Below are 25,703 nucleotides of genomic sequence, written 5' to 3'. Positions count from 1 at the left end.
ACAGTATTTCAAAGAACCCACTGTCACAGATCCAGTTGGGCACCCTCTTGCAGAGGGAATCCAAGCCTCTGTGTCCCTGGATGGCTTAAGCCCCTCAAGGCTGAATGGAATCCGGCCACCCCTCTAATCTCTGGGTCCCTCGGCACATTCTCTGGGTGTAGACTTCCTGTCTGCACCTCATCCTGAGAGCTGGAAACTGCTGTCCAGCTGCCTAGCCCCTCTGGGCTCAATGCTGACCCTTCAGACTCCCTCATACTTAAACACATCTTCTCCCAGAACTGCACCCCAAAGGTGTGAACTTTCTGGTTTGCAGTAGAATTCTCTCCTGGGGCATGCAGTAGTTGTAAAGCATTTTAAACACAGGAGAGGTACAGATCTAACACATTTGCCCTTTTTGTCATCTGCGCAAACTTTCCCCCAGCACTGTGCTATTGTGCATGCTTCGAGGGCAGATGCAGCCTTTGGTGCAGCTGTTCTTTGATCTGTACTAGATCGGTGATCCTGGCACCCACCCCCAGAAGTTTGTATGCTGCTTGGAACTCATCTACAGTGAAGGACGCATAGAGACAACTACTCTAACAAGGAGCGATTCCTTACCTGTACAGTCACTGCAGTTCTTCGAGATTTTCTGTTCCGATTAATGCCCTACTACCTGCCCTTCTTCCCCTCTACTTTGAAGTCCTTGCCTTGGCTGGATTGCCTAGTGGAGAAGGTACCGGAGCGGCGACTGGTCCACCCTAACCTATATGCCCTTGAATCAGAACATAAGAATGTATAAGGCACAGATGCAGATCTTGCAGACGCTGCAACCAAAAATCTCGGGTCAAAAGCCTGAGGGTTTGCACACGTCTGAAGTGTAGCACACATAGGGCTAAAACATCTCAAAGAACTCCAGTTATTGTATGGGTAAGTAACCCCTCCTTCCCTTGGGAACCCTTCTGGGCTCAGGAAAGCAGGGAGGGCTTCCTGCATTATGCAGCCTCTGAATGCTAAGTTGCTGGAGACAAGAGACTCTGACCCATCAGCTCTTCACTATTGATAACTTTCAGCCCCTTCTGTCAGGTGACATCCAGCTCCGCCTTCCCAGTTGACCAGAAAAGCCTGCCAGGTGACTTTGTCATCCTGAGGACCTGTCCCCTGCTAAACCTGTTCTGCTGGTTGGGAGCCCATCTTTTGTAAAGAGCTGCTCTCCTTCACTGGAAGAGCAGTTAACTGTGAGAACTCTTTTGTTATTCTTTTGCCCCAAACCTTTGGAATTTTGGCCCTACATAGAGGCAAACGGACAGCAGAGAAGGCAAAAGGATGCACGTTCAAAATTGAGTTTGCAGCCTGGTAAAGACACAGAATTTGTAATCTAACTTTGTTCATGACTTCTACAGACAGATTCCTAAATCATTACATCCTCTGCCCCAGCTTTTCTGAGCAGCAGACCAATTAACTTTAGCACTCCAATCCTTTCTCCTAACGTAGGGACAGATGATCGTTCTGTACAAAGACCCTGGAACACCACAGCACTTGGCACTCCCTTCCTCCTTCAACTCAAGGCAAATCATTGAAGAGTTTCTTGCACTGAGACTGGAGGATGCGCAACTTCTTAACAGTCCCGTGTTTCCTCCTCTCATGGGAATGATACTCTCAGGCCATTAATTTAAGGTCCTCACATGGTAGTGTTTTATTTCAGGTAATCTGGAACATTATCTAGAGGGGATTTTCCCTGGGATCCTGTCCTTGGTGTGTCACGCTGTCAAAGACTCCATGGCTCCATATGCTCATGAGGCTTCTCCTTTACCTTTATGGGTGGCTCCTCCAGCTTCCGCACCCAGCTAGAAATGGTCCAGAGTCTTCCCTGCAGAAGAGAGGAAGGAGAAACTGCTACCTCCTGTCTATGTGCTTCCTGCTCAGAAGAGTCAGGCTTTGTATGACACATTTCCATGCTGGATTAGGATTCACCCAGTTGAGATTTCTTGGACTCTAAGTTTTAGCAAACTCCTGATGAAAGGACTGCCAAAACAAGAATTCACAGGAGAACAGGAAAGAGTAATTCCCTGAGGATATTTGGAAGATTAAGACCTTGGCCAAGATTGTTAGAGAGACTTGGAGCTATATAAACTGTATGTTCTTCATGCCTTGGTTTTATGACAAGTTCTGGAGCTTGCACGGTGGAAAACAGGTGATCCTCCCAAAAGATAGACTGTGTGTATGGGGAAAAAAAAATCTTTCTGAACAGGCTAACCCTTGAAACTTGAATCCTACTGACAGAAAATTGTACTCTTCCTTAAGGAATGATAAAGGTCTTAGTATCTCCTTTGCTGGGTCTCATAGCTTTTGCTTCTATAGATTTGTGGATTTCTAAAGGAACATGGAACTGCCTGCCAAGGAAGATTTTTAAAAAAGAAGCTAGAACTCATTTTTTTGACAGCCAATTTGTATGTGATACTACTTACTTTGTTTGTCCAGAATGTCAAATGAGACAGATCAGAAAAAGAGATTTTTCTTTTCATATAAATCAGGTATCTGTGATTACATATTCAACATTCTGCAACTCTTGCAGGCCTTTTATGCGTAATGATAAGTAATCTGTAACTTTTTACATAGGATTCTCGATTTGGATCTGGTTGTAAGGGATGAAGATGGCAACATTTTAGATCCAGAACAAACCAGCACAATCAGCCTTTTCAGAGCTCATGAAATAGCTTCCAAGCAAGTTGAGGAAAGACTACTAGAAGAAAAGGTAAGATACACTATCCCCAACTGTTATCTTTTTAAATTAAGAATCATGTAAATTAATGTCAAAAATAATGATAAAATATAATTAAAGCAGGAATTTGGCTTAGTCTTCTGTTTTAGTCCATGAAGCATTCTCAAGATTAAAAGTATCAAAAATACATTGTGTAGCTCATCTTATTTGGGCTGCATAACTTACCCACCTTTTAAAACATGATTCCTATACTTCAGAAGTGTCAATGTTGATATAATATTCTACCAATAAATTAATTAATTGATGGATTACTATGAGAGAGAACTACGAAGATGACGTGAGAGAGGAGATGCATATTTAATTAAATTGTATATATTAATGGTGGTTTTTCTTGAGGCTTAATTTGGGATACAGTGCTCTAGTTCAGATCAATTAATATTTTCATTAGGATTGTATATGGCATCCGTATCCTGAGTTTAAAAATGCACTTGCTGAATCATCTGTGGCAAGTAAAAAGGTTCCCTGGTAAATGTGCGGGCAAAGCAAAAATTTTGCAGAATTTAAACTTCGCTTAAAAAATAAAATTCTCTCTCCTAAAGACCCATCCAAATGTGAACTTTGAAATCTGCTCTTCTTGAGCTTTATGTAGATGGTTTTATTGTCTCTGATGCTACTCACTGGTTTGCCAAGCAGGAGCAGAGCATAATTAACAAGGGTCTGGATAGGTTGTGCTGATGTTTACTGTCGTCTTCTTGTTGCTCTTGGGAAAGCTTGAAGCAGCAACAACAGAGGTAGGCCCCAAAGTCATCCATTGTGGAGAAAGACTAAAGAACTAGGGAAAGGGCAGAGTAGCGATCCTGTCTTCTCCCCCTTCTTTCCTTGCAGCCTGTAGGAGGCTAGGGAAAAAGTAGAAGAGTGGAGACAGAAGGAAAGCTCTTCTGTTCTAGCAGACAAATTTGAAGCTCAATCCTTTGCTCCATTCTGTCCATTCCCCCTTGGTAGCTAGAAACTATACAAAACAGAACTCCAAGGAGGATCCAGGTAGAGTAGCCTGCCAGAAATCTCAGCACCCTTCCCGTTCCCACTATAGAAAATGGCAAGGAGCTTCTTCCCCCTGGAGGGGACACACACTTCTTTTGCCCTAAATGTTTCAGGTAAACGTTTTGTAGTGGAAGGGTAAGATTTAAGGATATGATTTAAGGGCGTGATTCTAGTTGTTAGTGCTGTTTAAATTTGACTGTTTTGTCTCTCTTAAATTACAGTCTCAAAAGCAGAACATTGATATTAACAGACAAGCCAAATTTGCTGCCACACCTTCATTTGCTTTATTTGTAAATTTGAAAAATGTAGTCTGCAAAATAGGAGAAGATGCTGAAGTCCTGATGTCTCTGTACGACCCACTAGAATCAAAGTTTATCAGGTTAGTGTCGTCTGTCTGTTGCATTATGTATACCTGTTTATCTTGTGCCTCTCTGGATTTGGTCAAGGAGTCACAGCAGATTGGAGAGGGCTTTTGGAAGGTCAGTTTGCTGGGTAAACTGTAGCGGAAAGTTAGCTGGGAAGCCTGCATTATACAGCACTTCATCTGCTTTATTCAACACAGCAACAGATTAGTCTTCCTTGCTTCAGCACGTTAGAAATTTGTAGTGTTCCTTATCTCATTGTCTTTAGTTCCACCTATGTAGAAGTAAATGACACATGAACAAGGCTTGGCTCATTCACTGTTCAGCTGCCTTGGCAGTCATCAGAGAGAGTGAGTGTTCTGGATCCCCTGTTTCCTTACAGGGACTGCATTCTACTAGGCTGAAGAAGAATTGCTCTTCTATTCATATTACATGCACAAAGCACAATGACAGCTGCTCACCGAGTAAATGTTCCTGTGATTGTAATAAAAGAGAAGCACACCTGTTGTGATATCAGGTTTAAAGAGACAAAAGAGTATATTACTTTTTGACCCCTGTAAAACTTCATCATTAGTATCCATATGTGGCTATATGAATTATAAAATTACTTCTGTAGGCATCTTAAAGTTAATGTTGATACATTTTTGGTTTAGATTTTGAAGTGTGGTTCTACTCTAAAAAGTGACTTTAAAAATGCAATTATGTGGTACCATATTTGTGACTCACTAAACAGATTAGGTGTGGAAATCAGATGGTTGGTTTGTGTTTTTGTCAAATTGCCTGCCATGCCATGAGAACTGAAAGTCAAGCTGGGTTCTTTTGGCTCATGCATCACCAATGGCAGAACTCAGTTAATTGTCCTACTGTTTCATGAGCTGAGTAAGAATCCAGCTCATTGTCCCAGAGCTGCACTGTCACTCCTGTATTAACAGGTGTAAAACACTGAAACTAAACCCTCCCCCTCCCAAAATAATAAGAAAACCCAAAAATATAATTTAGTCTGTGAAATGGCAATGTTTACACACAAGGAACAAGCAATTGGGTAAGAAGGTGCTATTTAGTATAATCACTTTACTGAGCAGAACCTCGCTTATAGTGCTGAAAAATGGGTTGTTTAATGTGAACTTAACCTAATTTTGTAACATCTGAGCTCATATGTATATCTAAATACATACATATATATATATATTTTAAAAACCTTGTTCTTACAGTGAAAACTATCTAGTTCGATGGTCAAGTTCTGGGCTGCCTAAAGACATAGACAGGTTACATAATCTTCGAGCTGTGTTCACTGTAAGTGTGCTTTTGTTTTTGCAGTGTTTAAAATGCTTTGTTTCCTATCTTGAAAAATGCTAAAGAGTTTTAACAGGTAGTAGACTACCTCTGCAGACTTGAATTTAGGTCTTGGAGAAACTTGTAAGTCACTCCTTGTTAATTACTCTAATGCAATTTCTGACAACTGTGGTTCATGTGGGTAAAGGCCAAGTTGAACCTCTGACAATTGTGAAAAAGATTTAAACTGTTCAAAAATAGTTGGACTCTTTGGCTTCTGTGTAAATTAATGGCTTAAGTATTGTTATGAAAATTCTATTGTCATGAGAATAACTTATTCTAATGCTAAAAGATGAAAAGACTAAATTCTGAACAACAACTTGTCTTTCTGCTGGCTATTAAAGTAGAACCTGAAATGAACAGGATTCTTATAATGTATGGAAATTAATATTTCTAGGACCTTGGCAGCAAAGACCTGAAAAGAGAGAAAATCAGTTTTGTCTGTCAGATTGTAAGAGTAGGCAGAATGGAACTAAGAGACAACAATACAAGAAAACTAACCTCTGGGCTAAGACGACCTTTTGGAGTAGCAGGTAATCTATTCTTCTTAGCTTTTACATAGTCAGAATTCACTGTAAATAAGAGCTGCTTTTAGTATTGAATAATTGTTCCATGTTTTTGTCAGCATTTTGGTAAGGGGGAAAAAACAAGCTACTAAATCTTTTGTGTGTATCTTAGATACATATGTTACACTGGATGTAATTTCACTTAGGAAGGAAAAATCAAATGCACAACTACAAAATGGCGAATAACTGGCTAGGTGATAGTACTATGGAGGGTATGGTGGATCACAATTGAATATGAATCAATAATGTGGTGCATTTTTTAAAAAAGGCTAATATCGTTCTTGGCAGTGATAAACAGGAGTGTTGTATGTAAGACACTGGTGAGGCCTCTGCTGGAGTACTGTGTCCAGTTCTGGGCTCCACATTTTAAGAGAGATGTGGACAAGATGGGAGAGTCCAGAGGAGAGCTACAAAAATAATTAAAGGTTTAGAAAATCTGGCCTATAAGAGAAGGGTTTAAAAATCTGGACGTGTTTAGTCTTGAGAAAAGAAGACTTGAGGGAAGACCTGATAAGTCAAATATGTTAACAGCTGTTAGAAAGCGGACAGTGATCAGTTGTTACCAATGTCTACTGAAGGTAGGACAACAAGTAATTTAATCTTGCAAGAGAGATTTAAGTTAGATATTAGAAAAAAATTTCTAATTATAAGAGTAGTTAAGTTCTGGAATAAGCTTCCAACGGAGGTTGTGGAATCCCTATCATTGGAGGTTTTTAAGAGTATGTTGGACAAACACCTGCCAGGGATGGTCTAGGTTTATTTGGTCCTGTTTCAGCATAGGGGGATGGACTTGATGATCTCTTGAGGTCCTTTTCAGCCCTACAGTTTTATGATTCTGTAGGATTCTGTGTATAGCATCAGGTATTTTAAAACCTGAATGGAAATGTCCAAATGCACTGTAGCTTAGAGTTTAAATCAGATTAATTCTCTTCCTGTGGAATATACTACCTTTTAAAATGTTTGAAATGGCAGAGCATCAACTGGGCTAGAGATTATGAAGTCACTCAGGAATAAGTGATTTAGCTGGTTATGAACAAAAGGCAGATACTCAGAATTATTAAGGAGAAGGTGCAGAGAGATGAAAGGTCAAAGAAATCACATGATGAAATTGCTCAAATAAAGTGGAGAACACAAATAACTTAATTGTTGACTGCATAGTTACATGAATTCATCATATGCCCTGTTTCTGCTACCCTTTGTAATTACTTTCAGAAACAAACTACTTTGCCCTTAATAAAAACACAAGCAAAAGGAAGGCATTTTTTATTAACACACACAGTTGTGCGAGAACCATGTATGTTAAGATAATATTTTCCAAAATATAAGTTATAAGTAGGCTTCTAGCTCACATGGCGTACACAGTGAGAAGATTTAAGCATTGATTAGTTTAGGTTTTAATGGGCTCTTATTGACATTAAAACATGCACCAGGGAGGTCATTTAAAAAAAATTCTCAAGGCTTTTGACAACTAAGGGCTTGTCTACATGGGGAAGTTAGTGTGCAATAAGCTCGGGTGTGAATGTAAAGCACACTGGCTACTCTGTGCCAACTCCCTGTGTGGACACTTTTTCTGTGCACTAAGAGTGCCTTTGTGTGCAATAGTTTAAGGCACCTTGGGGGTGTCTTAAGAGGGCCCTTGGGCTGTTTAGCTTAGTCCACAGAAAGTGTGTCCACGTGGGAAGCTAGTCCAGAGTAGCAAGTGGGGTCCTCTTCCTTATATAGACGAGCCCCCAAAGTTCCTTACTATTCTCTACCTATTCCTTATAGTAAAGGGAATTCTGCACATGCTGAGGTAACCATATGTTGAAATTCAAATAAGCTCTACCTTTCCCTGTTGTACTCTTAAATACAGTACAGCAGTTTACAGCAAATTAAGAGAAATGTTCAGATATACAATATTTCATCATGTTCATTTAGACTAATATGGAATTTCCCCCCCCTTCTAATTAAAGTAAATTTATATCCCTTCAGTGGTCTAGCCACTACAGAGCAACATAATCACAAAAACTTGAGGAGGTATAAACTTCCCAGGAGGGCGTAATGGTAATAATGCACATAGAATCTGAAGACCATGACTGCTCTGTGTGTTCGTGTTCTTTTCAAGGGTGGAATTTCATGGCTGGTTGTGTCTGAATGGCTCTGTTCACCAGTATTATGCCAATGATCTCCTAGTTCCTATATAAATCAAACAATATCTTGATATAAAGGCCATGTAACTTTTGTTTGACACAACAAAGAAGAACGTTGGTGGGCTACTATCTTTCATTTTATAGTACTATTCAAGGAACATATGGCAGTGTTACTAGCCAACCTAATGTCATTTTCTGCAGATATAATTTGTAAAGCAGTGACATGATTTGTTGCTATATACCCACAAAATATTATATGAACACTGTCATAGAAGGATCCTGAGGTGAATTATTTCAAAGAAGGTTTATGACCTTTCCTACCTCCACTCATCCTTGCACCTGACTATGCCACATCTAAGGGCTATTGAAAATTAAATATAAATTTGAAGACTAAAATATTCTCTCTCTCTTTCTCAAATGAAGAAATAACTTCACTAATAGTTTTCTTCATCAGGCCAGGCCCTCAATTAATAAAGTGGTGATTTGTATTGAAATTTAGATCCCTGGAGGCAATAAGCTTCTTGGTTGTTCATGTTTCAGAGTAACAGCCGTGTTAGTCTGTATTCGCAAAAAGAAAAGGAGTACTTGTGGCACCTTAGAGACTAACCAATTTATTTGAGCATGAGCTTTCGTGAGCTACAGCTCACTTCATCGGATGCATACTGTGGAAACTGCAGAAGACATTATATACACGGAGACCATGAAACAATACCTCCTCCCACCCCACTGTCCTGCTGGTAATAGCTTATCTAAAGTGATCATCGAGTTGGGCCATTTCCAGCACAAATCCAGGTTTTCTCACCCTCCGCCTCACCCCCTCCCCCAAACTCACTCTCCTGCTGGTAATAGCTTATCCAAAGTGACCACTCTCTTTAAAATGTGTATGATAATCAAGGTGGGCCATTTCCTGCACAAATCCAGGTTTTCTCACCTCCCCACCCCCTTCCAAAAACCACACACACAAACTCACTCTCCTGCTGGTAATAGCTTATCCAAAGTGACCACTCTCTTTAAAATGTGTATGATAATCAAGGTGGGCCATTTCCAGCACAAATCCAGGTTTTCTCACCTCCCCACCCCCCTCCAAAAACCACACACACAAACTCACTCTCCTGCTGGTAATAGCTTATCCAAAGTGACCACTCTCCCTACAATGTGCATGATAATCAAGGTGGGCCATTTCCAGCACAAATCCAGGTTTTCTCACCTCCCCACCCCCCTCCAAAAACCACACACACAAACTCACTCTCCTGCTGGTAATAGCTTATCCAAAGTGACCACTCTCTTTAAAATGTGTATGATAATCAAGGTGGGCCATTTCCAGCACAAATCCAGGTTTTCTCACCTCCCCACCCCCCTCCAAAAACCACACACACAAACTCACTCTCCTGCTGGTAATAGCTTATCCAAAGTGACCACTCTCCTTACAATGTGCATGATAATCAAGGTGGGCCATTTCCAGCATAAATCCAAGTTTAACCAGAACGCTGGGGGGGGGGGGGGGAGTGGGTAGAAAAAAACAAGGGGAAATAGGCTACCTTGCATAATGACTTAGCCACTCCCAGTCTCTATTTAAGCCTAAATTAATAGTATCCAATTTGCAAATGAATTCCAATTCAGCAGTTTCTCGCTGGAGTCTGGATTTGAAGTTTTTTTTGTTGTAAGATAGCGACCTTCATGTCTGTGATTGCTTGACCAGAGAGATTGTAGTGTTCTCTGACTGGTTTATGAATGTTATAATTGGTTGTTCATGTAAGCAGAAGTTTAAAATAATGTCACATGATGGTACATGTGACAAAACAAAAGCTTGTATCCACATCTACTAGTAGCTTCAGAGGATGCCATTTATTTCACTGATGTGAAAATTGAGTCTGTATTTGAAACATGAACCTATGCTGCAAAAGAACTATACTGGTTTTATGCCATTGTTAATTTCTTTCATTAGAGATGAAGTGACGGTAGTACATTGTTTGTTTGTCTCTCCCCTAGCCTGCCTTTGTTGATCAATTTATTGCAGTAGCTTTGTTTTTTATTTCAGTAATGGATGTAACTGACATAATTACTGGGAAAGTTGATGATGAGGACAAACAACACTTTATACCATTTCAGCCGTAAGTATATGGAATAATGTAAGCATTGTCAGAGGATTTAAGGCAGATTAAATGTAAAACTCTTTTCAATGTCAACTTTTGAAATTGATCTTACAGTCCACTAATGTTATGTAGATATTTTGAAGTGGGTAAATTTGCTACAGATTGGAATTTTAACACATGAGTCTTAAATGTATTTTTCCCCCCTTCTTAGTTCTTCACTTATTTATTTGGAATGTATGGTGCCAAAAAAAAAAAAAAAATTCACCCATTTCTAAGTGCTTTCTTAGCTTCAACTTTAAACATGTCTTTTCCATTTTTGTGTGTGAAGGAGCCTGGAACTAACTAGATGGGCCCAGGATTTTTGAGATAGATGTTTTAAGCTTCTTTCCTTTATATGTTACTGGTTCCAGTCTAGTCAAGGTTGGTAATGACCAAAAGCTATTACTGTCTGATGGATGTTAAGTGTCCTGTATGAAATGAGTTGGTTGTATCACATGACTGTCCATGTCACTAAATCATCACCATAATTGGCAGATAATTAAAGATAGAGAAACCAAAGAATGAATGGGCATGGGAACTGAAATAACTCCTCATACGTATAACTAGTTTTCCAGTGAAATAAAAGGAACCACTATGCCATGTGAAACTTCATAGTGTTATCAGATATTTTTAAGATTAAAAGAAAGCACTGAAATGTACTGTCAAAGGTCAGACGTAGATTTTACTTTGGATTTCTTAATTTGTTTTTGTGGTTTGAGTAAGTCTGAATGTTTGTATTTGTGTGTATGTGGATAGGCTTTCTTCCTTTTTTAACGAAAAAATAGTAGAAGTGTGTGCTTGCTTACTATTAACAAAGGAATTAAAATGTGTGGGGATTTTAAAGATTCCAACTTTAATATCATAAAATGAAGAAGGGGTAGTGGGGATAAAAAAAGTACATCCCCATTAAAATATGAATACTCAGCTTTACCATTGTTGAATGCAGTGTTTTTGTATTGTGTTGTTCCCAGGATATGAGAGACAGAAGGTGGGTGAGGTGATATCTTTTATTGGACCACCTTCAGTTGATGAGAGAGACAAGTTTTGTCCAATAAAATATATTACCTCTCCCATCTTGTCTCAGCTTTACCATTGTAAGAAATGTAGACCACAATGCTGTTATATAACTGAGTTCCCTTTTGACTTAATCTACTCCTAGATTTCGTGAGTGTTTTTTTATAAATCTAGAGAGCAATAGACTAACATAATGTAATATCAAATAACTTCAGTATGGAAACTAGGTCTAATTAAAAAGTACAAGAGTTAGCAGGGATGTTTGGGGAGCTTAACAGAAAATTTGGGATTGCAGAATCTATAGAAAGAAATCAGGTGACTAGCACTATGTGCCGAATGGCTCTAGTCCTGGACACTTCATATTTGTATTTCATGATAACAGTGGAATTTGTATATAAGACATAATAGTCTGTAGAACAGTAACACAGTTCTGTAGTTCAAGGAAAGTAGAAGCTTTTAAAGAAGAATGTCCTTGTGAGATTTATTTATTGTAATTAAACAATGACAGTATGCACAGAAAATGAATCGTTGTGGATCAAAAAGTGGATGCTAATGGAATGTTTAGCTTTTTGCTCCATTAAAACTGATTTATAGTGTGTTTATATACAAACCAGCTTTTGAAAAGGGTGTGCAATATGTTTTTGTTGTGTTTTTTTCTTCAGTAAATTAAAATATTCTTCAAAGTATACACCAAGAATATGAGTAATGTGCAAACACACAAAGAATAGCTTTGTCGTTGTTTCCAATGTTGACTTAAACACTGTGTATAAGAGGCATATTTTCTTACTCATTTCATGCTGTGCTTTTGTTGTGCTACATGCAATTCTGTTTTCATATGTGTGTTTGTTTGTATTCATTCACTGGCCACCAACACAACAGCTGTCAGAAGCACTTGGCAAGACTGGTGTGGTACTTAAGTGACATTTGTAAATGTTGTATTTCATTTATAATTTTCACATTTTCTTTTCTTCACCTAGTATAACAAAATGATGGATTATCTGTTTTTCTTCCACTAAGCCATTTCAGTTAAATTTAGAAGTTTTCTCTTCTGTAAAATCCATCAAACCATATACACTACCTCTTAATATATTCAGTTTGTAGAAGCTGTCCTGAAGGTTGCACAGAATTAACATACTGTACATTTTTGCAAAATCATCCCAATTGGATTCCAGTATTTAACATGGGTCTCTCAGGAGATCAGTGTTCTTCTTTACTACTATACATGCTATTTATTGGAAGTGGGATTGGGACCTGACACATGCATGTTTCTGTTGGGAAGGGTAACATAGGATTGCTTGACTTCTCTTGAGCAGGTCAGCATTTTCCTGATTAATGATCTTCCTATGTCTTTCTTGTTACCTTTCCTGTCTTTTGTCTTGCGTTGACTAATAAATACTCTTCGTCACAACTATGATATGATCTTTTGTGTTCCCTTGTTACTGTGACTTCTGGTTTTCTGTGACCCTTTGTTTCCTGGTGTTGGTCGTCATGTGCATCCTCCAGGCTAGCATTGGATGACGCCATTCGACACAAGCAGCTGAACATATCATCCCGTTTTTCACCCAGGGTGGCAGGGGAGAATGATTTCCTTCAGACTGTTATAAACAAAGTGATTGCTGCTAAAGAAGTTAACCACAAGGGTCAGGGTAGGTACTGTTCTTTATGTAAACTGGAATACAAAATATATCCTTGCTTCACACCATCTGACTATTTTAATTTGGACTGGAGGATTCATTTTTTTTGTTTGCTTGCTATTGTTTGGTACCAGAAAAGACACCTGTCCTGTTTTCCCCCCGCCCCTGCTTCTTCCTCCTTCCCTCCCTCCCTCCCTCCCTCTCCGTGCCCCCTTTCCCCCCGCTTCCGTTTTTGGGAGTATTGTTATCCTACAGATTGTCTTCTGTCCTTCTTATGCAGTGGTTGGCCACTTTTACATGCGTCTGTATTTCTGCCCTATCCACTCTTGTATGTTTGTGTATTGAAAGCAATGACTTTAAGAACTGGCTTTCATGCCTTTGAACCCTGGCACGCCCTGGGCCCATCAAAGGGATGGGGGGAGTGTTCCTCTCCCCCCATTTTTCTCATTTTTTCCTATTAGCAATTGTAGTCAAAGCAGTTGGTCTGCTGTCAATACGACAAGGCAGTTACTCTCCTCAGAACTGATACCAACTTGTGTTTTGAGTTTGTAAAGGAGGGCTGCAAAATAAACAACACTGTTAATTACTGTCTATAGGTTGAACAGATAATTCAGTGTATTCTCTACTGACATAAATATAAATATAAAAGATATATACTAGTTAAAAAAAATTAAATGCATTCCAGCCCTATTGCTATATACTTGATTTGTTCTTTTTCTGGGTCTTGGATTAACTCATCATTGTGTAAGTAAATGCAGAATCTCAGTTTACCAATTTTCTCTTGGCACTGTTTTTCTTCTATTTATAAAGTGTCTGAGCAAAGGGTTTAAAGAAAATACACTTCGATCACTCATATACTTTAAATATGAGAGAAGTGTGCATAACATAACTTTTTCTATACAATCGCAATATAAAGAGGAGAATGGGTTTTGTTTAAGAAGTTTTTCTGCTATTTTGAACTGCCACTCCAGCCAATATTTGTAGGGAGGTATATTATTACAAGTTACTAAATTGTAACTTTCTTAAATTTACTTTTGGATTCTTCATCTGTAAAAATAAAAAATTAGTGGATGGGAGAGTACTTGCTGCGAGTGCACAAGTTGCTGATTGTGTTCTTATCCTGTTACAAACATTATGCGTTCGTTTTTTTTATAAAATTTGCTTAATAGATATACCGTTTTATTGTATTGCTTCTTTTTCTTTCACTTCTATAGTTGCCTTTGTTATTATTTAACTCTTATACTTCATTGCAATGACCTCCATTAAGGAGTCTGTTTACCAAGTTATCGCTCATTGATATCTGAGATTCCACAGTTCTCATCTGTGCCATAGCACAGGAAGTAATTGCATGGTGTCTGTTGGCAAATGCTGACATTTTAAAGGCATCGTTGAAGTTTTCAGAACGGTACATACAGTACAAGTTATACTTTCCTAGGTTATCCCCATAGATGAAATGCAAAAATGACCTCACCGCACATGAAGCGGTGGGGCCGTTTGTTTGGCTTGTTGGAGGAAGCATGTTGCTCCTTGCAGGGTTAGAGAACCAGAGATACTTGCTACACAGGCAGGCGGCTCCATGCCTGGTTAGTGTTGGGAACACTGATCCATCCTTCCCACCAGGTGACCAGTGTGTGTCTGGGGGAAGCTATTTATGCCCTCATGTACAATAAAAGCCTATTCAAAAACAAAAACCTGAACCAGGCTTAGCAGCACCCACCCTTCCTCTCATGGAAGTACTTGAAATACCAGGTTTTGTCATGATCTGCTATGGGCATTAGGACAGTTACTCCTTTCTTGCGGGACTGGGAAGGAATATTTCCTGATGGCCAGATTGGCCAAGTCGAGGTGGGTTATTTGCCTTCTCTGCAGTAGGTTGGGAGCTGAGGGGGAAGGGGGAGGGGGTTATGATGATGCAATTCATTGTTAGCTTGTGGCGGATGTCCAGTGCAGGTACTCCTTAGGGAGTGGATACAGTGATCAGATCAAATGGGAAAGTATTTAAAAGAGGTATCCTTTAAAGGAGTGGAAATGAGAGCTGTTCGGGTCTCCTGTGACTGTTACGACAGGGAGTCAACCCCCATCCCCCAGTAGTCACCCTTAACCCTCATTTGATGGAGGAAGAGGTGTGCTGAGGTCCCAGAAGCAGGTTGCCTGGTGACCAGGCTGGGTAAGGGGGTGGACTGACAGCAGCCCGACCTCACCCCTCCGAGGTATGTAATCAGGCTACAACTTTAGCCCTAAAAGTCTGGAAGTACCCAGCAGGTAAAATTTTACAGTACAGGTAATTCCATAACCGTTTACATACCTCAAAAATTTTACCTGCTGGGTACTTCAGACTTTTAGGGCTAAAGTTGTAGCCTGATTAAAATGCATCCAGAGTCTCCTGTCCTCCTCCTGGCATAGCCAGATAATGTGCACTGGGGAAGAGTATCAGAGTTGGGGACATCTTCCTCAGTTACTTGATACTTTCTTCTCAGATCTTCCATTCTAACTAATGCTGCCCCTTGTACTTTTCCTATGAAAAGAATCAAATCCTTTACTGTCTCATTTGGAAGATTTATGAAAAATCAGAGGGCAGGCGTAAGTTGCAGACTGATGCTATTGATGGTTTAATAACCATTTTCTGAATTGAACTAGCTCTTCAGTTACTGAGGACAGCTTGGATACTCAGTGACACCTATTTTATCTTGTTCAGTGCAAAATTTATGTAAAAGGTGCTATAGCAGCTCCACAGTGCAAACTTCACTGCGCCCAATTAAGCACTGAAGATTCCAACATCTTCCTGCCTATCCATACTCATGTTGTATGGTACTGCAAAAACTGTTTCTACGCTGGACTTAAGTTTTGTTTTACTGAAGCCCTTCTTCAAATTCTGTTTTCTTAGATTTGAAAAAGATGATCCCATCCCACCCAATCAGCCATCATGCTTACCAAAATATATTCTCCTGTATGAAAAGAGGAAATTCCTTCCTATCATTGCCATCTATTAACATGCAATAGACAACAAACTGCTAATGGATTGCATTATGCTCTCCAGAGAAAAAATAAACGAGGGCCCTAATTCTGGTACTGTGTGTGTCTGCATGTGTGAGAGTGTGCAGAGCTGCACCTACGTAGAACCCCATTGACTTTGTGTGTGGGCACAGGGGTCTGTCTGCCCTTGCGCACGCAGTTGTGGAATTGTGGAATCTGCTACAAGGCATTGTGTCGGCTACATGAGCCACATCCATTATGTCTCCAACACACACACACACACACACACACGATTTCCAGCTTTTCTATCGGTTTGTATTGTTTGCCTTAAAATCTGTTCTAATCAGATGTACCCTGTGCGTTCTAGCTGTAGTTCTGTTTCAAAGTTTTTCTTAAATAATTATTTCTAATCTAGTGTTGCAAAATGTAAATGCTTTGCGGGCAAGGCGTAGTGACTTTTATGTGCATTGTCTTTCGAAGTTCATAAGACTTTTTTTTTTTCTGTCTTTGTTTAAAAAAAAATAGAAAATATGTCTAATAATTACATTTTATGCTTCAGGTTTATGGGTGACTTTGAAACTTCTTCCAGGAGATATTCATCAGATTAGGAAAGAGTTTCCTCACTTGGTGGATAGGTCCACAGCTGTGGCTCGGAAAATGGGGTTTCCTGAGATTATTATGCCTGGTAGGTGTCAATAATTGCATTAGGATACTAAGAGCAAAATTGGGCCTGCTGCTAAAGTTCATGCTTTTTAGGGGACTTATTCCTTCACCCACTTACTTCCCTGGTCCCTCTCGCATGAGCAGAGAGCAACAATACCCGAAGTCCAAAGGTGCAAACAATTCAATGTTTATTGGGGTGAACTTCCAGCAAGCATGATTCCAGTTTCTTCCTTAGTGTCCCCCTTCCCAGCTCTGACACCACAGAGCCTTACACCTGTGTCCCTGTTCCCATTCCTGCCCTTAGCCAAACATGATTCCAATTTCCTTACCCCCATTCCCTATTCCCATTTCCCCTCCCCACACCCACCCACACACCCACTCACTTCCTGATTGACTGCAGACTATATAGTAAAACTTGAGTTCTGCTTAGCTATACCTTAACCAATCATTTTCCTGAAATTTAACTAACCCATCCTAACATATTGTAACATGATTATGTAACCAATTATATCCCACCACCTTAATTAGTTTACACCCAGCAAAATTAATTATACAGCAGACAGGAACAATCACAGAACCAGACAGAGATTATACACACAAACAACAGCAAAGTGGGAACTATAATGACAAAACAATACAGAAGTGAGGATTTCACATCCCAGCTATTGATAAGTGAGTTCTTGCCAGACAGGATACTATCAAACTAAGTTTTCTTTTACATATTCTAGGCACTTCCCTGTCTCTGGAGGTGATAGGCACTATCAGGACAGGATTGTATTCCTAATGGCCCAATTGCACCTTATTTCAGTGTGACTAGTTTGGAATGTGAGGATGTGACCGTTCACTTCCCAGCTTATGGCTGCCTCAGCTGCTTAGTCAAAGGCCTTAGCCTAAGAACAGGGCCTCAGACTGTCACAGTAAGAGTAGGACCTTACACTGGCAGACAGTGATTTTGATTTTTTCTTTTATACCTCTAACTAGCCAAGTGATAAGAATACACCTAAATTCATAAAGTACAGGCCTTTGCAGACAGGCCTGAATATCTATATCCTAACAGGTTTCAGAGTAACAGCCGTGTTAGTCTGTCTTCGCAAAAAGAAAAGGAGTACTTGTGGCACCTTAGAGACTAACCAATTTATTTGAGCATGAGCTTTCGTGAGCTACAGCTTACTTCATCGGATGCATACCGTGGAAACTGCAGAAGACATTATATACACACAGAGACCATGAAACAATACCTCCTCCCACCCCACTGTCCTGCTAGTAATAGCTTATCTAAAGTGATCATCAAGTTGGGCCATTTCCAGCACAAATCCAGGTTTTCTCACCCCACCTCCCCCACCCCCATACACACACACACTCACTCTCCTGCTGGTAATAGCCCATCCAAAGTGACCACTCTCTTCACAATGTGTATGATAATCAAGGTGGGCCATTTCCTGCACAAATCCAGGTTCTCTCACCCCCTCACCCCCCTCCAAAAACCACACACACAAACTCACTCTCCTGCTGGTAATAGCTTATCCAAAGTGACCACTCTCCCTACAATGTGCATAATAATCAAGGTGGGCCATTTCCAGCACAAATCCAGGTTTTCTCACCCCCCCCACCCCCATACACACACAAGCTCACTCTCCTGCTGGTAATAGCTCATCCAAAGTGACCACTCTCCCTACAATGTGCATGGTAATCAAGGTGGGCCATGTCCAGCACAAATCCAGGCTTTCTCACCCCCCCCCCCCGGAAACACACACACACACAAACTCCCTGTCCTGCTGGCAATAGCTCATCCAAACTGACCACTCTCCAAGTTTTAATCCAAGTTTAACCAGAACGTGTGGGGGGGTGGGGTAGGAACAAGGGGAAATAGGCTACCTTGCATAATGACTTAGCCACTCCCAGTCTCTATTTAAGCCTAAATTAATAGTATCCAATTTGCAAATGAATTCCAATTCAGCAGTTTCTCGCTGGAGTCTGGATTTGAAGTTTTTTTGTTGTAAGATAGCGACCTTCATGTCTGTGATTGCGTGACCAGAGAGATTGAAGTGTTCTCCGACTGGTTTATGAATGTTATAATTCTTGACATCTGATTTGTGTCCATTTATTCTTTTACATAGAGACTGTCCAGTTTGACCAATGTAAATGGCAGAGGGGCATTGCTGGCACATGATGGCATATATCACATTGGTGGATGTGCAGGTGAACGAGCCTCTGATAGTGTGGCTGATGTTATTAGGCCCTGTGATGGTGTCCCCTGAATAGATATGTGGGCACAGTTGGCAACGGGCTTTGTTGCAAGGATAGGTTCCTGGGTTAGTGGTTCTGTTGTGTGGTATGTGGTTGTTGGTGAGTATTTGCTTCAGGTTGCGGGGCTGTCTGTAGGCAAGGACTGGCCTGTTTCCCAAGATTTGTGAGAGTGTTGGGTCATCCTTCAGGATAGGTTGTAGATCCTTAATAATGCGTTGGAGGGGTTTTAGTTGGGGGCTGAAGGTGATGGCTAGTGGCGTTCTGTTATTTTCTTTGTTAGGCCTGTGCTGTAGTAGTTGACTTCTGGGAACTCTTCTGGCTCTATCAATCTGTTTCTTCACTTCTGCAGGTGGGTATTGTAGTTGTAAGAAAGCTTGACAGAGATCTTGTAGGTGTTTGTCTCTGTGTGAGGGGTTGGAGCAAATGCGGTTGTATCGCAGAGCTTGGCTGTAGACGATGGATCGTGTGGTGTGGTCAGGGTGAAAGCTGGAGGCATGTAGGTAGGAAAAGCGGTCAGTAGGTTTCTGGTATAGGGTGGTGGTTATGTGACCATCATTTATTAGCACTGTAGTGTCCAGGAAGTGGATCTCTTGTGTGGACTGGACCAGGCTGAGGTTGATGGTGGGATGGAAATTGTTGAAATCATGGTGGAATTCCTCAAGGGCTTGTTTTCCATGGGTCCAGATGATGAAGATGTCATCAATATAGCGCAAGTAGAGTAGGGGCTTTAGGGGACGAGAGCTGAGGAAGCGTTGTTCTAAATCAGCCATAAAAACGTTGGCATGCTGTGGGGCCATGTGGGTACCCATAGCAGTGCCGCTGATCTGAAGGTATACATTGTCCCCAAATGTAAAATAGTTATGGGTAAGGACAAAGTCACAAAGTTCAGCCACCAGGTTAGCCGTGACATTATCGGGGATAGTGTTCTTGACGGCTTGTAGTCCATCTTTGTGTGGAATGTTGGTGTAGAGGGCTTCTACATCCATAGTGGCCAGGATGGTGTTATCAGGAAGATCACCGGTGGATTGTAGTTTCCTCAGGAAGTCAGTGGTGTCTCAAAGGTAGCTGGGAGTGCTGGTAGCGTATCCTAACAATTACCACAGATAATACAATATAACTATCTGAATCAAATCCATAAAATAACTAATATTTTGGTACATAATTATTTTTTTCAGTTTATATTAAGTGCCTCAAAAAAATTATATTGATAATTTAGTTGCAAAGTGAGAGACATTATGGAGTAGCTGTACTCAGACAGTAGAGCATCTAGTTTTAGTTTCAAGTCACATACAACTGAGTGGTGTTGACTGCTGTGTTACCACTGAATCTGTGAAGCAATTTATACAGTTTCAAAAGGGGCAGCTTAATCTACATGTACAAATGGACTACATGTTTAGTTCATGTGCTTGAATGCAATAATGGGTAATTGTATTCACACGGTTCGGGTGACTGTTATATGTACCAAATATTTGCTTTATTTCTTAAGTCACCTGTTAAATGTGTCTGTATATCTGGAAGTTTTGAAATATGATTTTAAAAAAAAGACCAATTTGAGGAAAAAACATTACTTGATTGTTTTGTTTTATAAAAGATGCCCTCCTCTTCATGTGTCTTGGGGCATGTTCAGAAAATTTTGAAAACAGACATTTGCTGCTTGTTTATGAAGGAAAAAGAACACTCCCTAAAATAAGAGGACTGTCGCTGCCCCTTCTTAAGCAAATGACCGAGAAAAAGATTTAGCTTGTACTGTTCCGCATAAGATCCACAGGCTCTATGTTCTGCTGGACATCTTGAATGAGAATTTCAGAGTTCAGCGCCCTCCACTGAGTCATTGGCTGTCAGTAGCTTCCAGATGTTTGCACATAAGGTGTATATAGCTTAAGTGCCTCAGTCGACCACACCTATTGTGATCATGAGACAGAGACCCTGAGTCTCAGGCAGTCAGCCAGAGTTACCTGTCTCTATGCATGTGTGTTTCCCTTGTTTCATTTTCATGATACCTTTTAAATAGGAATATTTGTAAGACAGTGTACTGTATATAAGGCATCAAATTAAACACACTTTCATCCGTGGAAAATTTAAATTAAAAAACATTACGTCACCTGCAGTTCTACCTTTCTAGACCACACAAACTGAATTAAAATTAGGTTTGGAAAAGGGAAAACCAAGGAAATAAAAGCATGTTGAAACATTTCACGTTATGGTAATATGTCATCTTAAATAACTACAGTTATTGGATTTATTTTCTGTTCTGTTTAGTTTCTTGCACCACTCTCACCTCCACTACTGTGGTAGATTGGGGTTTTAAAAAATCTTGCTAACAAAGATTTGGGGGTATGTTTTCTCAGGGTATGTCTTCACTACCCGCCGGATTGGCGGGCAGCAATTGATGCAGCGGGGATTGATTTATCGCGTCTAGTCTAGACGCGATAAATCGATCCCCGAGCGCTCTCCCATCGACTCCTGTACTCCAGCGCCATGAGAGGCGCAGGCAGAGTCGACTGGGGAGTGGCAACAGTTGACTCACTGTGGCGGAGACACCACAGTAAGTCGATTTAAGTACATCTACTTCAGCTACGTTATTTATGTACCTGAAGTTGCGTAACTTAGATCGATTTCCTTCCCCTTCTTCTGCCCTCCCCTCTGGCCCCCTCCCCCCCCAGTGTAGACCAGGGCTTAGCCTCAACCCAGACATGTTCTGTTAACAGTACCACTGGTCATGCTTTGTTAATACAGTGCCTTCAGTATGAGTTGTAGGTGAACATATTGTTGTAAGACACTAGTCAGTGGTACTTCTCAATGCTGTGTGTTTAAAATTTAAGGATGTAGATTATTTTGCCTAACAAGTGTTCCTTTAAAGTCTTTTATTGTGGTTTTATACTTCACTGTTTTATGCAGAACTGCACACTGTGAAAATTACTATGAACATTGTGAGTGTAATGTTTTTTTTTTGTCCTGCCAGGTGATGTTCGCAATGATATCTATGTAACATTAGTTCAAGGAGATTTTGACAAAGGCAGCAAAACAACAGCAAAGAATGTAGAAGTTACAATATCTGTTTATGACGAAGATGGCAAAAGATTGGAGGTATTTCTTTTGGAAAATGTAATCTCTGAAATTATTTGCCCAAATTTTTCCATCATCATCTTTGTTATTTGTAACAATTTTAAGGGCACTTTTTTTTTTTTTTTTAAAGAATGCCTTGCCCAAGTTCTCACACCAAAGGATAAAGACTTAGTTTGTCATTTGTGACAAGCAAATAAATATTGTGGTATCATTGCATACAATTTGGTTGAAATTAACTAGGGATAAACTTAGAGCATAAGACCTCTGTTATTCTAACCTACCTACTGGATCCTCTCTTTCACTATTGAATGACAGTGCTGGTTAGTTTGTTCTCTGTTAGATGGGTATGTATGTGTGGGTAAATGTTTTTATTCCTTGTCTTTCAAGAGTGTGATTTTTCCTGGGGCTGGTGATGACGCTATCTCGGAATATAAATCAGTGATCTATTACCAAGTGAAACAGCCTCGCTGGTTTGAAACTGTCAAGGTACAGATGATGATAAAATAATTTTCCTCATAATAGGTTAATTTAAAATAAAATGAGAATAGTTTTAAATAAGAAATCTTTAAGAACAAAATTGAAGGGAATTAATGTGGTCAATTGTAGGAAGGGTAAAAGGATCAGCTAAGCAAAAGCCTTTCAAGGTTGCTAAGGAACATTGGCATTGAATAGAATGTAAATTACTCTTCCATCTTTGTGGTCAAAATAGATTTTTCACAGGGATATTCCACCATCTATTTAGGATAACTTTCTTTTGTAAACAACAGTACAAAGAAATCATGGTAAACATATATTATAGTGACTTACTCATGAGTAAGTATATTGGGATGCTGGGTTTACTGATGCATTATGCTAATGATGCTAAATTAGCACCATAGTAACAACTCCCCAAGCTAGGTACCAAAGATTTAATATTAAAAATGAGGCTAGGGGTAGCCTTCTGAAAGACACACATTGGCTGTTATTGCTGGAAAGAATTTAATTGAAAGGAGAGTTGGCCAATATTTTTTCATTCTCGATATTCTTTCCAAAAAAGAAGGCTTTCTCATTGCAGTTGCAGCCAGGAGTTAGCTGCTGTGGGAATTAAGTGCATCTACAGTGCAACCCCTCCCCACCCACTGCTTGTTTTTTTTTTTTTTTGTTTTGTTTTTTTGTATAGACATACCCACAGAAAATGGTTGTGGTGAGGCAGAATGAATTGCAGACATGTAGATCAGCAGCATGCAGTCCAAATTTCAATATGCTGAAGAAAATAGGACTACTCTAATTGAATACCGAGGGGAGAAATATATAGACTTGTGATTTTGTTTAAAAATTTATTTATTTATTTAATGCATCACCCTAGGTGTGTGTGGCCTTTTACAGGGGAAAAAAGTGAATGGATGGGGTAAGGGAATGTAAGACAGTCATAAGATCATATGGTTGGTTAGGTTTGTGTATCTTGGTGTGACTTACTTGAACAGTTTTTAAGCTGAAGTTTTTAATGATATAACTTTGTGTCTGTACAAATGAGGTGGTTGAGGGTATGTTATTAATAATAATAATAATAATAATTATAAACAGGTTAGGGTACACTGGATATTTAGATAGTGGAGAGAAGACGACATTGTGAGAGTGAAGGTGGGGGCGGGGTGAGGTCAAGAAAAGGGCTACCAGTACAGGTGGTACGGTGAGACCTAGTCAGTTAAACTGAATTGACAGTAGTGACAGTTGTTGACAACAGCAGTAGCAACCACCTGGATCAGAGAGAGAGACTGGTCTAGAAAGTTATGTAGTTATAGTGTAAATGTCAGGGGTCTTATTAGTTGATGTGAGAGGAACTGACAACATCTGAGAGGTAAAGAATACGTCTGTTGATGATGATGTGAATATGTCCATAGAACTGAAGGGCTCTACGTAAGCTCTGTGTAAAGGCTCTGCCCTGAAGAGCAGTGTAGAAGAGGCTGCTTCAGATATTGGTGGGGGATGAGGGCTGCTGGGTTTTGGGGTCCCTGGTGTAGCTTGCCTGCTAGTCCCATAAGGTCATGTGATGGGGAATTTAGTAGGCGTGGCTCTCTCCCAATCTGCTAATGCCTGAGGGAGTGGGGATTTCTTCCAAGGGAGCTAGGGCCTTTAAAGGTCTTTCATGCGAAAGTCATGCTGGTCTTTAAATACCTCGTTTGGAAAGAGCCAAGCAAATTATAAGAAATGCAAGAAAGCTAAAATTACATTACTCTCTCTAAAAATGCAGAAAATACATTTGAAGAACCTCTGTGAAAGTCTGGTATTGGTAAAAACTATCTGAAGTCATGGGTCTTATTTCTCTCTCCTGTCTTAATTTGTGAAGGTGGCAATTCCTATTGAAGATGTGAACCGCAGTCATTTAAGGTTTACATTCCGTCACAGATCATCACAGGACTGTGAGTACTTCAGTTTTTCCCCTGGTGCGCCTGTCAATTCCTGGTGCCTGCATCTGCTGTATTGGAGAGATTGTTTCTGGCTTTTCGTGTGGGGATGAGGTGCTTCTACTACTACTACTATTTATTTATTATCCTAGCACCTAGGAGCTCCATTGTACTAGGTGCTGTACAATTGTCCTTTTTTCTCTGTTTCCTCTCCCTCTCCTGATAGCCCTCATGCCTTCTTTCCTATATACTTTCTGCCCAAGTCACCAAATGAGAGACCCAGTAAATAAATCAAGTGCCAGCTTTGCCTTAAGCAAGAGGCCCATGGGTGGGTGGGTAGGTAGGTAAGTAGTAGGTGAGGATCCTCCTGTTTCAGATGGGGAAAATGGAGACAGGGAATTTGACTTGGTTGGGAGACACTGTGGTCTTGTGTACGTAAGGCAGTTTATACCTGCGTTCTAATCCTGGTTCTGATACGGACCTGCTGTTTGTTTTCAAATTATGGTTTGGATATGCAAGCTATTTGCCTTCCTGTAGCTCCCACTGATTTTCCTTTAAAATCATTAGCAGTTTAGCCGTACTCTGAGCCCTCCAGAATGATGCCTTGTGACTAAGCATTTTCCATATGTTAGCAATTGCTGTTCTAGTAATAGAAGGAGGATTTACTTTGACTGTGATAGTATTCATTTGATATAGGTATTATATATGATTGTCTTGGATAATATGTCACACTCCATGCGGCATACCTCCTGGGGGTGCAGAACTCTCTGGCAGACGTGCTTAGCTGGACCTGGTACCTCAATCACGAGTGGGAGTTCCACAACCCCACTTTCTGTTTCATCTTCCAGGCTTGGGGCACCCCTCGCTGGGACCTTTTTCACCCCTTGTGAAAACTGCAAGTTACTCCTTTACTGCTCAAAGGGTGCCAGGGGCTACGATTCCCAGGGCGATGCTTGTCTCCTTCCGTGTCAAAGTGCTCTCTGATATGAATTTCCTTCCATTCCCCTTCTTCTCCAAATTCTGTGTAAGATCTGTTGCGACCGAGCCAGGGTCCTCCTAGTATCTACTCAGACTCTCAGCCTGCCCCTGCAATCTGTCTCCCTGATCTGCCAGACATTCTTACCTCGGACCAGGGCAGAGTCCAACATCGCAGCCCATCCCCGCTTTGACTGACAGCCTGGTTTTTGGATGGGGATCGCATGTAGACAATGCCTGCTTGGCACCAGTGCAGCACATACTTATGCACGGCAGACGATATTCCACACGGGCTTGCTACACAGTAAAGTGGAAGTGTTTCACATCTTGAGTGCAATGCCACTGTCTCCCCCTCAAAGATGTCTCTGTCCCCCTTATCCTGGACTACCTCTTAAAACTTAAGACCTCAGGCTTCGGCCTTAGCTCTGTCTGGGACCACCTGGCAGCTCTTAGTGCTTTCCTCCCACCGGTGGAAAGCTACTTGGTG

The 25,703-nt window shown here is 40.5% G+C and overlaps 1 protein-coding gene across 4 annotated transcripts in view; it reads left to right on the top strand.

The window, feature by feature from the left end:
* The window catches only part of DOCK1 (dedicator of cytokinesis 1), a 550,235-nt gene that overhangs the window by 70,204 nt on the left and 454,328 nt on the right, over window positions 1-25,703 (top strand). For 2 of the 4 annotated variants that reach the window (XM_073354059.1, XM_073354057.1), the window contains exons 7-16: window positions 2,596-2,731; window positions 3,961-4,118; window positions 5,313-5,394; window positions 5,831-5,966; window positions 10,167-10,239; window positions 12,841-12,920; window positions 16,441-16,566; window positions 21,754-21,878; window positions 22,245-22,343; window positions 24,184-24,256. In XM_073354059.1, coding sequence (XP_073210160.1) covers window positions 2,596-2,731; window positions 3,961-4,118; window positions 5,313-5,394; window positions 5,831-5,966; window positions 10,167-10,239; window positions 12,841-12,920; window positions 16,441-16,566; window positions 21,754-21,878; window positions 22,245-22,343; window positions 24,184-24,256 — 1,088 coding nt within the window. Of the gene's footprint in view, window positions 1-2,595; window positions 2,732-3,960; window positions 4,119-5,312; window positions 5,395-5,830; window positions 5,967-10,166; window positions 10,240-12,777; window positions 12,921-16,440; window positions 16,567-21,753; window positions 21,879-22,244; window positions 22,344-24,183; window positions 24,257-25,703 lie in introns of all 4 variants that reach the window. The other 2 variants (XM_073354058.1, XM_073354056.1) reach the window with 1 other exon arrangement.

Source organism: Lepidochelys kempii, chromosome 7 (genome assembly GCF_965140265.1).
Source record: "Lepidochelys kempii isolate rLepKem1 chromosome 7, rLepKem1.hap2, whole genome shotgun sequence".
Lineage (NCBI taxonomy): Eukaryota > Metazoa > Chordata > Testudines > Cheloniidae > Lepidochelys > Lepidochelys kempii.
Note: the sequence above shows the minus strand (reverse complement) of the source record. Positions and strands in the feature narration are given on the sequence as shown.